The sequence below is a fragment of the Salmo salar genome, chromosome ssa06 (genome assembly GCF_905237065.1).
Source record: "Salmo salar chromosome ssa06, Ssal_v3.1, whole genome shotgun sequence".
Taxonomy (NCBI): Eukaryota; Metazoa; Chordata; class Actinopteri; order Salmoniformes; family Salmonidae; genus Salmo; species Salmo salar.
In genome coordinates, this window is record NC_059447.1 from 39,190,437 (window position 1) to 39,207,078 (window position 16,642).

The following is a 16,642-nucleotide window of genomic DNA, read 5'->3' on the forward strand; positions in this document are numbered from 1 at the left end:
AGAACATAACCAGGAGTCTGAAGGGGAACATATGGTACCATACTGTAAAGACTGCTCAGTTACACAGAAACACTGTTGATGTTGCATTGACCTCTGACCTTAGAGGCATGGACATGAAAGGAATGCTTGATGGAAAAGGCAGTGGAAAATAACTATTACCAAATTAAGTAATTGCCTGACAGCAATAATTACTGTAGCAACATAATACAAATATAATTTACAAGACTTCTATTTATACTACATGTTTGTTTTACTTAATCGCCCTGCCCACAATTTCTGAAAAAATTATTTTCCTTAGGAGGAAACTGCAAATCCCTGTCTGGATTCTGTTAAAAGGCTTAAAATGTCACTAAATGCCAGGGCTGAGACTCCTGCTAACATGTAGGTCTTTAAGACAAGATGGTAAAGCGTTGAAAGTTACCTGAAATTGATGAGGTTAATATTCTTATCGCAAACTGAGGGGTTCTGTGAAAGTGGATATTGAAAAAGGTAGACGGCACCATAACCCTTCATATTAGAGGGTATCAAACAGGACTTATGCAATGTAAACAGCAATTACTCATTGAATTGTTTATCATAGTCTTTAGATACTGGAATACACCGGCATATTTCAAAGAAATTAAATATTGTGGAGAAGACGTCACTGTCTTCATATGGGGGTATTACTAAAATATTACACCAACCAAACTGTTCTTGCATAGCAGACTGGAATTCAACATTTAAATCACTTAACACATCCCTTTACTGAACATCTGAAATGCCAAATATGTCCACAGTGGCATCTCACTTATGATTAGCACACTTTCTGATATCAAAAAGGACCAAAGGCCAAATTCTGTTCCTAGGTTTCTTTGGAGACCATCCTCTCTTGGTTTTCAGCCAAATGTGAATCACAGGTAAAATACAGTGAAGTCAGTCATCCACCGAGCCAGCCCATAGTCTGAGGAGAGTGAGACATTCTGGCATCTATTAAGACTTATGTTATGTATTGTGTTGTGAGGGGAATTTTACTGATCCACAAAACCAGCAGGAAAAGGATAAGTGTGAGAGTTAAGACCCTGTGGTAAAGCAACTGCATTGCAGAATCTCTGTTAAGTTAAAAGTTGCTGTGGCATTGAGCAGAAAGTCAGGCAGAATCCTGCATGCCCACTGATAACATGGTTGGATTAGGGATGTTTAAGGGAAGTGAAAATTATTCATTTGAGATGGATGAAAGCTGCACTTGTCAAATCTACCAGTCATGTACTTTATATATTTAATTTCCACTAGCCAGCATACATAATTTCTCCTCAATGCAAATTTCTACACACTGGAATTGTGAGCGTATTTACCTCGGCTCTCTCAAAACGTTCTGACACAGAAAAAGTATCGTCACTAAAAAAATAAAATAAAAATTACTCCATTGAAGTAAAGCTGTGAACAAAACAATGCGATTCTGGTTTGCCATATTGAGAAACTAATTTTACACATCCATTTACAATCAAATGACTAGACAAACAACTTTCATTTGAAATAATGCTTTAAGATGAAATGAATGTGATGCGGGTTAGACCCTGGTTTTAGCACATCTAATGACAACTTTTAGCACATGCTCAATTGTGTCTAGTGTGTTAGTCCACTAAAAGTGTTGTAACTACTGTATGATTTATAAGTGATAAAGTCTTTCCCTTTCACTTAGTGTTGGTCTTACAGCCTAGCAACTCATAGAACATGTCTGTCTCTCTGTACAAATATTAAGATCTCTGATGAGAATTAAGTCTCCAGCCTGGATGGCCAATAAATTAGAGGCACGCTTCTCGTTTACTCATCAGAGCTAATGAGCCTGATAAAATTACCTCGAGGATCATAATTACAGGCTAGTGGCAGACTGAATGAGTACAACATGCGCACACACACATTTTATACAGAGGGGTTAACCCATATGCCCTCAAAAATGCTTACTGGTGTCTTGTTACTATAGCAATTATGGCTAAAACTATCAAATATAAATTACACTATAGATGGGTAGTGGATTTCATTGTAAAACATGCGTAAGGATGCAATACAATGTAGAGTACGGCACAAGTCCTTGTAACAAATAATTTAAACGAATTGAACGTAAAACCCTGAATAAGTCAAGATAACGTGTATTTTGTCAGAGCCAGTACAACACATTATTGCCACCCTTTCATAAAGATTAACCACTCCATCAGTAATGGCATATTTTGATGGACAGCGCGGACACAAGAGCTCACCTCAGAGGATTTCATTTCAGCACATTCACAGGACGAATTGTTTTACTTATGAATATTAATGGCCCTCTAATTTGAGGCCGTTGTTAATGCTTGTCGCTAGGAGCCTGGCAAATCAGGTCCCATTCCTGTTAAAACCATGTATTAGACACCCCCCTGACACTAAGCCCTCGCCTTTGATTCTTAATTGCAGAAGCGCAAGCATTTGCAGTAGATGGGGCGCAAAGCTTTAATTACCTCGATCACGCGTATTCTGTCTTGACTGTCACCTACATCACACATGGCGTACTGCACCAATATCACCCCAGCTCCTCTCAGCTAGAAAGATGCCGTTCCAAGTTTGTGATCACAATTTCATGCATCTTCAATTGGGGATATATCATTTATAAGTAGCTGCAAATATATTGACGTGAACAAAATCATCTTGATGCCGTCCCTAAAACCCATATTAAATGCAGAAAAGTACATAGCTCTGAATGATCACTTCTGAGCTTAAGTAGGGCCCCGGCATAGCTGGTCCAGAACCAAAACATGTTGGATGAGGACTGTGGTCTGTAACTTTGTGCTTCTATGAGATAGAACTCAAGGATCGGTTTAGATTTCTCATTAGGAACTGAACAGTCTCACATGTGAAGAATTCAAATTATATTGAAAATACATCCCCTACAGTTTATCAAGGAACATGTTAATTGAAACTATAAAATATCATGGCCAATAATTGCTTAAAGTAAAATAAAAAAGGCCTACAGTTAAATTCTACAAGACCTTAAGTTAGATATGAGTGCTTTCAAAACCAAGTATGCTCAAATTATTTATTGGACAGCCAACTCATTTCAATAAAAAATAAAAAACACATTAATTTAACATTCCTTCCAAATTTTAAAAAGTCAGACATTGGGACCTGTGCATACCTCAAACAGCATTTTCACAGATGACTCCAAAAGACAACAATGTTTACTTAAAACATTGCTATAATGGACCAGGCATAAACAATGCTTCAGTAGATAATTCTATACTAATATATGTTTAATTAAAACAGGTTTAAGATTAAAAGCTCAATACAACCATTAGTTTATAAGCTACTGTTCTACGTAAGCTTTCACAATGTTATTGCATCAGCAGAGTTGGAACTTTTTGCAGCATGTATAAAATTTGCAAATAAATTAACTGTGTACTGTGGTGAATTGGATTCAGGTTCCTGCCCGGTACGTATACGGTAAAACCATGGTGCCACCTACAGCACGACAGGAGAATTACAGCCTTTAAAAATGAGGTAGCGTAGAACACGCTGCTCACCACTTCACTGGTCTACAGACAGATTCCACTAGAAATGTTACTCGATGTTTCTTTGTAATGACATACTTTTTGGAAGTAAAATAAAAGACATTGGTATTAAAATAGACATCCTGGAGCAAAAACGTCACTCAAAGGCAAGCTCTTCTTTTGATACTAACAACTTAACAGTGATATGGATTCTCCTTCACCATTATCTGGTGCAACAATACCTGTTACATTATTTTGCATTGGACTCATTCTAACAGTGACTCTTGAACACCTCTTCACAACAATCCAAACCTAGACTGTGGGGGGAAAAAAACTAACAAAGTTAAGCAAACCATGAGCTAAATTGTGTTCTCTTAGATATACACCATAACTCACAAGGAACAAAACATCACATTATGATCAGTCAAGTGTCATGAGACCCATCTCAAGAACAACACTAAATGAAGAGTGAAAGCCTGGAGTCTTCTCAAACAAAAAACATTTCTAAACAAACCTTTGTGACAAAACACCAACTTGATGTGATATGTTGCTGGGGAAAAAAAGAAGTTGGTCTTGGACCTTCAGATCTTTTAGACTCAGCAACATACAATCTTGTTACTTATTAGCCGAGTTCCAATACCGCCATGAACAAAAGTTGGTGCACACACTCCGTATCACTTGAAAATATAAACCCAATTAAAAACAATCCAGACATGGGAAAACGCATACCTCAACCCCCCAGAGCAGATCAAAACGCAGTCCCTGGATCCCTCACAGTGACCTTTTTACTACTTTTTTGTCTGAACAGCATTTTGAAGGAAGACTTCCTCTTGATTTTGGATTGTTTAAGTCCTGTCCACCAGAACAAAGAGAGGAAAAGACATTAAGCAAGGAACATCCCAGGGTTTAAAGACAGGGGCATTTTAAATACTCACCAAGAGTCTGCATCATTTCATTCAACTGCTGATCCTCTTTGTCTTCCCTAAAAATGGAGAACATGTTTAGGTTTTTCAAGTTACACATCCAGCTTGACCTCAGTGACATTCCAGTCACTGCTTGAGACCAGTGCAGATACTCAAATGCTCCTCACATTTTAAAAAAGGTCAACTGAAATTGTACAAGCAATAAAGTTGCACTACTTCCCTACCTGAGCCCGTCTTCATCCAGTCCTTCTACAATGGCGTTTCTACCGTTCACAATCTCCATCAACCTCTCCATCAGCCTGTTCTCTCGCCGACGCTCCTCTGTAGACTTCAGATGATCTGTGACACCAGGGATAAGACGACCTGTGTTAGACATAAGGGCACTACAAAACGGTAGCTGCTGATCTGTTAGGGGATTGTAAAGTAAACAGTTGAGTTGCTGTGTGAACATTGTGCCTCCTACCTGGTTTCTCCAACAGTCTACGCAGCTCACCCTCCACTCCAGGCTGCTGCTCCTCCAGGTCTTGAGTCTTAGCTCTGACAAATGCAATAAGTGATGTTTAAACCATTGTAATTCCAAAATGGTGCATATACATTTGGGTAACATTTAACTTGACAAGTACTCACATGTACACAAGCTCCGACTCCCTCCTAATGTAGGTCTGCTTCTTTCGGATCAGGTTGAACCAGTCAACCATCAGAGGGTCCATCAAAATGTCCCCCTCACCCTCTGCAAAAGGCCAGTGTCAAGGAAGTTCATTGGCAATACATAAAATAAATGACATTTATTTGTGCAAGACTTATGAACAAAATGAATCACATTGTTCCAGTCCAACATGCACATTGAGCCTTTGCCAGTGCCTAAGGGCTGTGGGTATACAAACACACCAGCCACAACCAATAGTACAAATTGGCCTGGGACAGAGAGAAGAGTCCCATTAACTCCCCCTGCCTCCTATCAGCAGGACAGACAGGAGCATGTAAGGAGTGAGGGAGGGAGTAAAGCAGTGAACCAGATAATAATATTAATATAACCGTGCCCAGATGGTGACCTTGAGCAGAGCAATCAGGCCCCCCTACTGCTCCTGCTCTGTCTGCAGCCACAGCCAGTCTCTGGGGCTGGTCAGCTCTTCACCACCACCTCGCTATCACTCAAGGGGGATGGATAGTATCAGAGAGGGAGAAGGCGCTCCCATGTGGACAATGCCCGCCTCTCGCCTCATTGGGCCGTGGAGGAGGGAAATGGAACCTGTTCGGCAGTCACCTCTCCCCTCCAGGCTGTGTGGGTTTGGATTCCTGTGTAGAGTCCCAGGTGGGCTAGCAGGGATAACATGCTCACCATTAGAGCACAACTCAAAACTGAGAAGTGGAGGGACTGGGCCATTTCAATTGAAGTACATTAAGAAATATCTAATCATAAAGGCTGGTTGGTCTATTTGGAAGTTAACTTGGAAATAAACTTTGATAGAGGGGGAGAATCTCAATTGCATACTCCTCGCATCCTCTCCCCTTCTCAAAACCCATTGGAGGAGAAGGGCTTCCTCATCCAATGGTTGAGGAGGCGAGGAGTACGCAATTGAGATTCTCCCATGTCCTTCAAAATCTTGTCCTGAAAAAAGATCCAGTTAGGGTTGAAACATGGTCCGTCTTCTTTAACATAAACGACAAGCGATTCTGCACACAGTTAAGTCCTTCAAAAGCCAGACAAATGCCAAAACCAATAACTTAACTAAAACGTCAAAGGGAGAAAGTGTATGCAGAGGACCTCCCCCACTTGCTTTGGCAAATGAACAATCGCTATTAGTCAACATCAACAAAGGAAGGAGAGACACTGGGAGTAAAGGGAAGTCCCTTGGAAAGTACCTTCCTCACAGCTGCGAAGCCTCTTCTCCATCTCCACTCCCTTCCTCTCCAAGTCGCCCAGGCTGTCTTCAATCTCACGCAGCTCCTTCACTATCTGGTCCATGGGGATGTGATGGGACTTGCATTGAACAAAACAAAGAAAAACCCCATTGTGTCACCACCAATTGCTAATCCTGTGTAATGATTTAACTATAACCTGATTTTCATAAGAATAGTACATATTGTCACATAGGATAGTTATTGCCTCTAGTAACATGCCACTATTTAAGTAGGAGACAAAACTGACAACTTACCGAGGGGGACCTCGTTTCAGACTGAGAGGTGTTTGTGGGTGACAAATACTTTCCATTTTTGGAGCCTAAGAGGTAGATAATCCTATTTTATTACATATTTAATGGCTGACACTCAGGGAGCCATTGTCACATAAGACTTAACTTCTGAAAATAAACAGGCTAAGACATAACAAAAAAAAGATTCAAACATCAATGGTTGAGACAATGTCTGGTAATAGAAAGTGAAGGCTCCGTCTAACCGGTGGAGCCATGGCGAGGCCGTTTAGGAGACATAGGGGAGAATAATCGCCATCCGTTGAGCCTAAAAAAAAAATCAAACAGAATGTAACCGATTAATAAACTGCAATATATAGACTCCAAATACATTGTTGCGATGCAATCACTGAATGGAGTTCTTGTCTTTACCCGATCCCGAAGAGCTGAGGTGAGGCTTATTGGGAGTGGGAACCCTGTGCCAGACAGGAACCAGGGGAGGAGTGGACAACAGAGTAGAATAATTCCCATTTTTAGTACCTAGAAGGTGAGGCGCGATAATTTAAAATCCCAACAAGTCATCGAAAATGTTTACTCAATCACTTATGAGACACTAATCACTACTCTGCCAACTTTAGAGGATAATAAAAAGCATGTACCCAAGCCTCCAGAGCCGCAACGGGGCTGCTTGGGAGACGGAGCTCTGTGAGACACAGAGACAGGTGGAGGAGGGTTGAAGGCTGCTGGGGGAATCGGAGGAGAGGTAGAGCTGATGTTGACGATGATACTAGTAGCAAAAGACTTCGAGATGGCTTCAGGTTTGGGTTGCTCAACAATGATCGCTTGGTCCTTAGAGTCAGAGGTGCTGGGGAAAGAGGGTGCATGTAAGGAACAGGAAAATATTGGACTTTCCCCTGAAATCAACCATTTTGGATTGAACATACAGTAAGTACAAACAGAACATTCAGCCTCACCTTAAATATTTAGAAATAATGGAGGTGAAAAAACAGTGGAGGGGGTCAGAGGGAACTCTGGGAAGCTAGTTAGTGTTGCACTAGGGTTCATTTCAGGCATAGCACTCCTTGGGACTTGTGAGGATGGGGGAGGAGAGTGGCAGCAATTTCAGCCAATCAGCCATAACAGAGCAAGGCGAGGCAGGATGAATCTGGAGGCTGGAGGAGTGGATACATGAGATGCCCAACTGGTTAGCTCTCCAGATCAGATATATAATTTAATCTCTCACCCGGGTGACCATACCCGCCTTCCCTTTGCGTGGATGTACAGGATTAGAAAGAGAAAGTGGTTGATTAACAGATAACTGATGAGCTGTCCAGACTTACTTCAGTCCTGGTCCATTTTTAACAGGCTTGAGCTTTGATCGCCAGTTAACAGGAGCCTCTGCACAGCCTGCACTTACTGCCAAAGAGAAATACATTTTCAAAGGAGAGTGGATGATTCAAGCTCATTATCAAATTCAATGTACATTTTTTTTTTTTACATTTAAAATAAAGGGCTAAACAAGCTGGGATGACCAAATTAAAAATGGCTGTTAGTGAAGACTGCTAATGCACTAGCAGCGCATCTTATTTTCATGCACTTAAAAACAGACTTTTGTTAAACTGTATGGAAATGCTGTTCTCGGCTACACCCTTGTATTAACAAGGTAATCGAAAGCGTTCCAGCTTTTGAAGTTTCCCCCTATGACCCATTGTAAAAACATGATCATGATAAAAAAAGTACTGAAAATTAAGTGGAATTGAAAAAGCTTGCCTTTGGTGGTGGAGGATACAGTTGTTGGTCTGACGCTGGCTTTGTTGACAGTGTTAAGCAATTCCTTATTGCTTGTGGGGCTGGTGAAGAGTTGTCCTGCTGTGCCTGGCCCACATTTAGCCTGCTTCCAGCTGGGGAGGTCAGCTGAACTAAGCACGTCTCCAAACCTGGGAAGCAATACCATCACCATTAGGTTTGGAAATGTACATTTAGTATTAGCTGACATCCACAAAATGATAGGAACTGTGGCTGTGCACACTGGAACAACACTAAAAGCCTGTAGGTAAACCCAAAGGCCTTTTCTCACCTCCTTTCTGCTGGTCGGATAACAAAGTATCTGGTGTTATTGTTGTTGCAGTTCGCTTCAACTAGTTTCTGGGTAATGACAGCCCTGGCTCGGTTCTTCTCTTCCTCAGGACTCAGGGGTACCCTCGGCAGTCCTGAGGGGGCTGGGGGCTTCTGGCTGCTGGAGGGGCCCTCTGGGGCTGAGGTAGATGACTGGAAGAACCTCTGCCGTGCTGCCTGGGTTCTCTGGGCCGAGCTGGTCCAGGGTTGGGGAGCTGGGGTGGTGGTCTCCACAGGCTGCAAGACCACCTTGATGGGGATCGAAGGTACAGAGGTGGAGCGGGAGACAGACTGGACTCTGCTGGTGTCACTTCTGGATTCAACATTGGCGCTTGGGCATCCGGTTTGGATGACAACCCCAGAGGGAGGCTTGTTGCAGCCATTCTTAGTGTTCTGGTCATTGTTACAGATGAAGATACCTGGCTCCTTCCCTGGTTTATAGGCCCCAGCCAGGAGGACGATGGAGCATTCACTGCACCTAGTGAAAGGTGCAACAAAGGTATCAACACATTTTAACCATAATGATGGAGCTGCTATCTATTTTAAAAGTGGACATTTACGTGAAGCAGCTCCTGTGGTAAAGCTTCCCCTCGATGAAGTGCCGTTGGACCAGATGAACGTGGCATTTGCACACAACACATTTACTGCTCAGAGTGCCCGTCTTATTGGAGCTCTCCACCAAAACTTCAGGCTTCTGTGAAGGAGAGAGGAAAAATAAAAAAATAAAATAAAAAAAGTGTTTGTCATGTAAACTCAGCAAAAAAAAAAAAAAAAAAACGTCCTCTCACTGTCAACTGCGTTTATTTTCAGCAAACTTAACATGTGTAAATATTTGTATGAACATAAGATTCAACAACTGAGACATAAACTGAACAAGTTCCAGACATGTGACTAACAGAAATGGAATAATGTGTCCCTGAACAAACTGGGGGATCAAAATCAAAACAGTCAGTATCTGGCGTAGCCACCAGCTGCATTAATTACTGCAGTGCATCTCCTCCTCAGACTACACCAGATATGCCAGTTCTTGCTGTGAGATGTAACCCAACACTTCCAAGGCACCTGCAAGTTCCCGGACATTTCTGGGGGGAAATGGCCCTAACCCTCCGATCCAACAGGTCCCAGACGTGCTCAATGGGATTGAGATTCAGGCTCTTCACTGGCCATGGCAGAACACTGACATTCCTGTCTTGCAGGAAATCACGCACAGAACAAGCATTATGGCGGGTGGCATTGTCATGCTGGAGTGTCATGTCAGGATGAGCCTGCAGGAAGGGTACCACAAGAGGGAGGAGTATGTCTTCCCTGTAACACACAGCATTGAATTTGCCTGCAATGACAAGTTCAGTCCGATGATGCTGTGGCACACCGCCCCAGACCATGACAGACCCTCCATCTCCAAATCGATCCCTCTCCAGAGTACAGGCCTTGGTTTAACGCTCATTCCGTCGACAAGAAACGCAAATCTGACCATCACCCCTGGTGAGACCAAACCGCGACTCGTCAGTGAAGAGCACTTTTTGCCAGTCTTGTCTGGTCCAGCGATGGTGGGTTTGTGCCCATAGGCGACGTTGTTGCCGTTGATGTCTGGTGAGGACCTGCCTTACAACAGGCCTACAAGCCCTCAGTCCAGCCTCTCAGCCTACTGCAGACAGTCTGAGCACTGATGGTGGGATTGTGCGTTTCTGGTGTAACTCAGGCAGTTGTTGTTGCCATCCTGTACCTATCCCGCAGGTGTGATGTTCAGATGTACAGATCCTGTGCAGGTGTTGTTACACGTGGTCTTCCACTGCGAGGACGATGGGCTGTCCGTCTTGTCTTAGGCGTCTCACAGTACGGACATAGCAATTTATTGCCCTGGCCACATCTGCAGTCCTCATGCCTCCTTGCAGCATGCCTAAGGCACGTTCACGCAAATGAGCAGAGACCCTGGGCATCTTTCTTTTGGTGCATTTCAGAGTCAGTAGAAAGAACACTAAAAAGCCCTAAGTTTTCATAACTGTGACCTTAAGCTGTTATTGTCATAACTACCGTTCCACAGGTGCACGTTCATTAATTAAACAGTGTTTAAACCATTTACAATGAAGAACTGTCAAGTTATTTTGATTTTTACGAATTATCTTTGAAAGACAGGGTCCTGAAAAAGGGAGTTTAGATACACTACATGACCAAAAGTATGTGGACACCTGCTCGTCAAACATGTCATTCCAAAAATCATGGGCATTAATATGTAGTTGGTCCCCCTTTACTACTATAACAGCCTACACTCTTCTGGGAAGGCTTTCCACTCCCTGTTGGAACATTGCTGCAGGAACTTGCTTCCATTCAGCCACAAAAGCATTAGTGAGATCGGGCACTGATGTTGGACGATGAGGCCTGGCTCGCAGTCGGCGTCCCAATTCATCCCAAAGGTGTTCGATGGGGTTAAGGTCAGGGGTCTGTGCAGGCCAGTCAAGTTCTTCCACACCGAGCTTGACAAACCAACTTTAAGATTTCCCTTCAGTGGAACTAAAGGGCCTAGCCCAAACCATGAAAAACAGCCCCAGACCATTATTTCTCCAAACTTTACAGTTGGCACTAGGCTTTGGGGCAGGTAGCATTCCTGGCCAAACTCAGATTCATCCGTTGGACTGCCAAATGGTGAAGCGTGATTGGTCACTCCAGAGAAAGCATTTCCACTGCTCCAGAGTCCAATGGCGGCGAGCATTACACCACTCTAGCCAACGCTTGGCATTACCATCTTAAGCTTGTGTGTGGCTGCTCGGCCATGGAAACCCATTTCATGAAGCTCCCTATGAATAGTTCTTGTGCTGACGTTGCTTCCAGAGGCAGTTTGGAACTCTATAGTGAGTGTTACAACCGAGGATAGATGATTTTTACACGCTACAGCACTCGGCAGTCCTGTTCTGTGAGCTTGTGTGACTGACCACATCGCAGCTGAGCCATTGTTGCTCCTTGACGTTTTTACTTCACAATAACAGCACTTACAGTTTTCTGGGGCAGCTCTAGCAGGGCAGACATTTTACAAACTGACTTGTTGGAAAGGTGGCATCTTATGACAGTGCCACATTGAAAGTCACAGCTCTGCAGTAAGGCCATTCCACTGCCAATGTTTGTCTACGGAGATTGCATGCCTGTGTGCTTGAATTTATACACCTGTCAGCAATGGGTGTGGCTGAAATAGCCAAATCCACTAATTTGAAGGGGTGTCCACATACTGAATGTACACTATATATACAAAAGTAGTTCCCCTAAATGTATGCCTGTCGAACATTTTACCATTATTTTTTTAATTAGACATTAAAGAGCCATTTGTACTCCTCTAACCTGAACAGCAGCTCTGGTTGCTTTGGGGGAGGTTTTCACCATGAGAGAGGAGGGAGGTGGGCGATTCTCTATGGCCATTTTAGACACTATGGTTTTGGCAACCACCGGGAGATTCTTCTTTCCACACGGCTCCTCCTTGGAGCCCTCTGCTGGTCTTTTCACAGCACCCACGCCTCCAACTGGAAGACAACATTGGCCATCAGAAAATCAGAGGGTTGAGCCACAATACTCTAGTCTACAGTACCTGAACCAATAGCTCAGTAGAGATGCTTTGTGCATGTGAAACTGAAATTGTATATCCAAACCATCTTATAAACCAATAACCATAAACAATTTGAAAAACAAACATTTGACAAGTTTTAAATATACTACTGATTGTAAGGACAGGCACATTACACTAAACGGGTTTGAAGTAATGTTTTCACCAAATTTAACACAACACCTGTGTTTTTCCCACAATCACCTTAAGTAAACCTCACCAGGAAAGGAAGCATTTAGTGCAACATATAGGCTAGTGCTCCAATGTAACAAAGCTGCCTCAAGTCAGACAGTCTTACTAGGGTTGCGTCCGTGGAAGTAGTTGTAGTACTGGGAGACGTAGGTGAGGATGCTCAGTCGGTCTGGGATCCTCAGGGCCACCATGTCCTCTGCATCCAGCAGAGCAGCGATCCCCAGCTTGTCCTCCGCAACCCGGAAAGCCTGAAGTTAGAAATTAACACTTGTTTTATTAACCAACCCTAAAGCCATAGAGAGACAAGAGGGGTCAGGTGTATTGGAGTTCCCCCTAGCAAGCAGAACACATAACAGTTTGTAAAAATGTACAATGTTAACTTTTTTTTACATTTACAAAGCAGAGGTAATAAGGAAAAATCTTACATCATTTGAATAACACTTTCCCAATGTTCTTGAGTGTTTCTTAATATACAAAGCAGCTACTTAATTTAACTGTAAACAAAAGCCAGACAAAATGGTCTCTTCAGAAATAGGAAATAGTGAAGTCCAGCCAGCAGCTGTTTGTGGCCCCATGCCGGGGAGGTCTGGACAGGGGGTGAATAATGAATAGCACATTTTCTGTGCACACTCAGCCCTGGGAACAAGGAGGGAGAAGGACAACGGGGCATTGTTTAGGCTCAACCTGGATGTGCTCATTAAAATGTTAAAGTACAGCCTTGCAGAACGGCATATCCGTTCGCGTTGGAGCAGGAGGAGAAAGGCCAAACAACTTCTACATTTGTGAGATTCTCTGTATAACAGAAACGTAACTGCCCATTGTTGCTGTACTGTAACGAAACAGAGTCTGGACAAGACAAATGCATATTTGAGTCTGTAGTGACAGAACCACCACAGAGAAACCTGACACACACACGAAGGACTGGGACCTCCTTGTCATGAAATAGAGAGGACTACTGTCAATGTGTATGGGATTACCTCATACTAAAAAGAAGTAGCTACACAACATTGGTGTTTGGACTCCACCATGGGGGAATTCCTTCCTAGTTGGTTGGTCAAATAGACTAGCGTTACTAAAACTGAGAAGGAAAAAAAACGATATTCTTCTTTGTGGCTTAAAAACACATTTTTCTTATGCAACCCCCCAAGCAGTGTTGTCTCACCATACTGTCTAACATTTGTAAATGGACCTTTATCGTGCGGATCGAGTGGCCCACGGATAACAGTAAGCCTCATTCATAATGAATAACCCAGGGAGCCTCTTCTGGTACTCAGGTTCTTAACAGACGCTGTGGGGGATCGGCACAACTAGCAGCTAGTGTTTAGCAACAGATCCTGGAGAGCATAGAACACTATGAGGTCTGTAATCCTCAAATCAGAGGAAACCAGCACAGAGAGAATGACTAAATTATGGACAAGTCCCAGCTGCGCTGCTGTTTAACTCATTCTTATCCTAACACACTTCCTGCTATGAAGGAAATAGAGAGGGGGGGGACAACGACAAAACAGTTGGTGAAATAATTCCAAAGGAGTTAAAAACAAGTTAAATACAACCAAGTCCAACATAGTATCTGATGTTCTTCAGGTGTTAATAGTCAAGTCGGCATCTGTCGAAGTATCAATAGAAATGTGTAACTAGCCAAAGTCACTACCAAGTGAATTGTTAGGCAGTGTAACACTCACTGACTTGACACGTTCCGTACAACTCGCAGATGATATTCTCCTCACATTAAAACAGCAACATGGGACAGACCTCGTATAGCACCCCAAGCAGAGATGGTTTCCCAAACTACAGTTGGTATATGAATAACCTTGCCTGGGACATGAAATCCTAGGAATACATGTTCAGTTATCAACTGGGAAAGACGTTCTGCATTTGGCCACTGCGTTTACATACTATGCATGCTACAAGCAATAGGTCACATTTATGGTGAGCCATCACATTCTTTTCATGAGTTGCATTCAACATCACCCTTCAAAGCAAAATGTGTTTGCCCCGGTTCAATAGAAACACTTCTGAGGTATATATCAAAAATAACCATGAATTGACTTGTGCACAATTCCAGTCCTTTGGAGACTTCACTAATAAAAATAGGCCTGAATGTTACAAAGGACTTGATGCATTTCTAACAATGCAATCACCTCAATCACAAACCAACTGACTTCCTGATAAGATGGCCAAACAGTTCAGTATGGGCATGTCAATGTACATCCTTCAACTGTGCTGATGTTACATGCATAAATAGACAGTACATCTTACCAAGTTGTTGTTGTCAAAAACATCCTCTTTATTCAGGGAGTCGTAGTCTCTGAATATAGAACACAGGGAAATTAGTAATTCACATTGGGGAGGTTGATCAAAGGTTATTCTCGTGAATTTGGGTGAGTAACTGCCCTGTTCATGGAAAATACCCAGGTTTCATCAAAGATAATATTGTAGTCCACTAGTACAGCAAGAAATCTTGTGGGAATGGTTATGCTGTGAGGTTTCTTTCTATTTCAGACATTTAGTACATAAAATCGAATGTGTTCTCTTGTTAAACAAGAATGATGTTTGAGCTAACCTGGAAACTCTAAGAAGTTTGACTAGGGCATATTTTATTGCCATTCATGTGACATTATGCAACGTATTGATTAAAAATAAAGGATCACATGCAAACCTACATGAAACTATGGTTAAAAAAAAACAAAGATTCCTTACTCGTAGTTCAAAATTCACTTATGAATATTTGCCTATGCTAATCTAGCCTAATTTATGAACATGCCTAGATAAATATAGGTAAAATTAAATAAAAATTGCAACCAAAAGTTTGTCCATCCTCTGACTAAAAGGACGCTGGCGAGGGGGGATTCCCGCCACCATTGTTAGACAGGAAGCCACTGGGAATACTTTAGTTCTAAATAAATAGAACATGATAGCAAATAGCGCTTCGTTTCTACTGTATGTAGTGTTACAAGGATTACATTAGGCCTAACGTTACATGAGAACATTACTTTTCTAAATCATGATTCGAAGCTATAGTCTAAGCTACAAAATGTGTTCGCAAAGTAGAAGACTACATGACAAAAACATTAAAATGTTGTTTGGTTGTGGTAAGGTACGTCGACAGGAGGCTAAGGTTTCCCAAACTCGGTAACGTTACACGTTTTGGTTTTTTGCCCTAACATTACTCAGCTGATTCAAATCAACTAATCAAGTTTTGATCATTTGAAATCAGCTGTGTGGTGTTATGGCAAAAATAAAACGGTCACCGAGTTTGGAAAACGCCGAGGTCGGTTATTCATATGATTCAAAAAATATTACAAGTTTTAACTGTAGCTTTAAAAGCGAATGCCCATCGAAGTGTTTGGACGTATTGATTGTTTGCTGCTGCTGATGATTTGTTGCACCTGATTAACCATTACGTTGAACATCAATTCTTCACCCAAATCTGTATTTTAAGTCATTATAATTCTTACATTAGGTCCGGTCTGTACTTATGGATAAGCGCACAGAACGCCAACCCGTCCCTAAAAGAAGTTGTCATGTTGATGATAGCCACATCTCGGTACCCATCGCATTGAAGTTTGCACCACTGTTGAAGCGCCTTGATGGCAGCCATCCTTCCCGGAGCGCGTCCTGACAAATAAATTACTTCCGAAAAAAGATCTATACAAAAGAAAAGTATGCAACCAGTGGGTGTTATGTCTTATTTCAGGTGATGTACAGGTAGTAGAAAGCAAGATACCGATTACCAAGAAAGAAAAGCCAGTTCAAACTATTCAGTGTTCAATCATCAGCTGATGCTCGCGACTGATACGCTACCATTGCATACCTCATGAAAAAGTATATTGGCGTGACGCAAGGGGGCGAGGCTTTGGTTCAGTATCCTAATTAACGCTGTTAATTATCACTTTACACCGTGACATAATTGCACTTTTTAATAATCACAGTGTTGGCAGTTAATCGATCCTTTTAGTGTCTGTCCGGTTATCAAATATTCATATATATATAAAATCAATGTTAACCCTATTGTTGAAGTCATTGTGGTTTTAAATTCATTATCATTTTCATGGACAAAATAGGCTATAGGCCTACAATAACGCACTAATGAGCAGACATTAGTGTTGAGGCCTTAATGAGCAACTCAATTAGGCTATGAATACAAAGGATTCGGCTGAGCCCTTGTTTGCTCATTTGCATATGGGGCATTTTCATTCGAAA

The 16,642-nt window shown here is 42.2% G+C and overlaps 1 protein-coding gene across 1 annotated transcript; it reads right to left on the bottom strand.

Annotated features, from left to right (window-relative positions):
- Window positions 1–3,029: 3,029 nt before the first annotated feature.
- Window positions 3,030–16,264, bottom strand: LOC106607233 (MICAL-like protein 2). Its single transcript, XM_045719506.1, has 19 exons — window positions 15,898–16,264; window positions 14,699–14,747; window positions 12,546–12,687; window positions 11,989–12,167; window positions 9,222–9,355; window positions 8,624–9,139; window positions 8,317–8,483; window positions 7,887–7,962; window positions 7,206–7,411; window positions 6,979–7,086; window positions 6,813–6,874; window positions 6,574–6,638; window positions 6,525–6,540; window positions 6,281–6,398; window positions 5,045–5,147; window positions 4,881–4,954; window positions 4,642–4,756; window positions 4,430–4,476; window positions 3,030–4,346 (listed from the first exon to the last, which is right to left on the bottom strand). Exons 1-19 carry the CDS (start codon window positions 16,038–16,040, stop codon window positions 4,243–4,245), a joined length of 2,424 nt encoding a protein of 807 aa, XP_045575462.1. The 5' UTR covers window positions 16,041–16,264; the 3' UTR covers window positions 3,030–4,242.
- Between the last annotated feature and the right edge of the window lie 378 nt (window positions 16,265–16,642).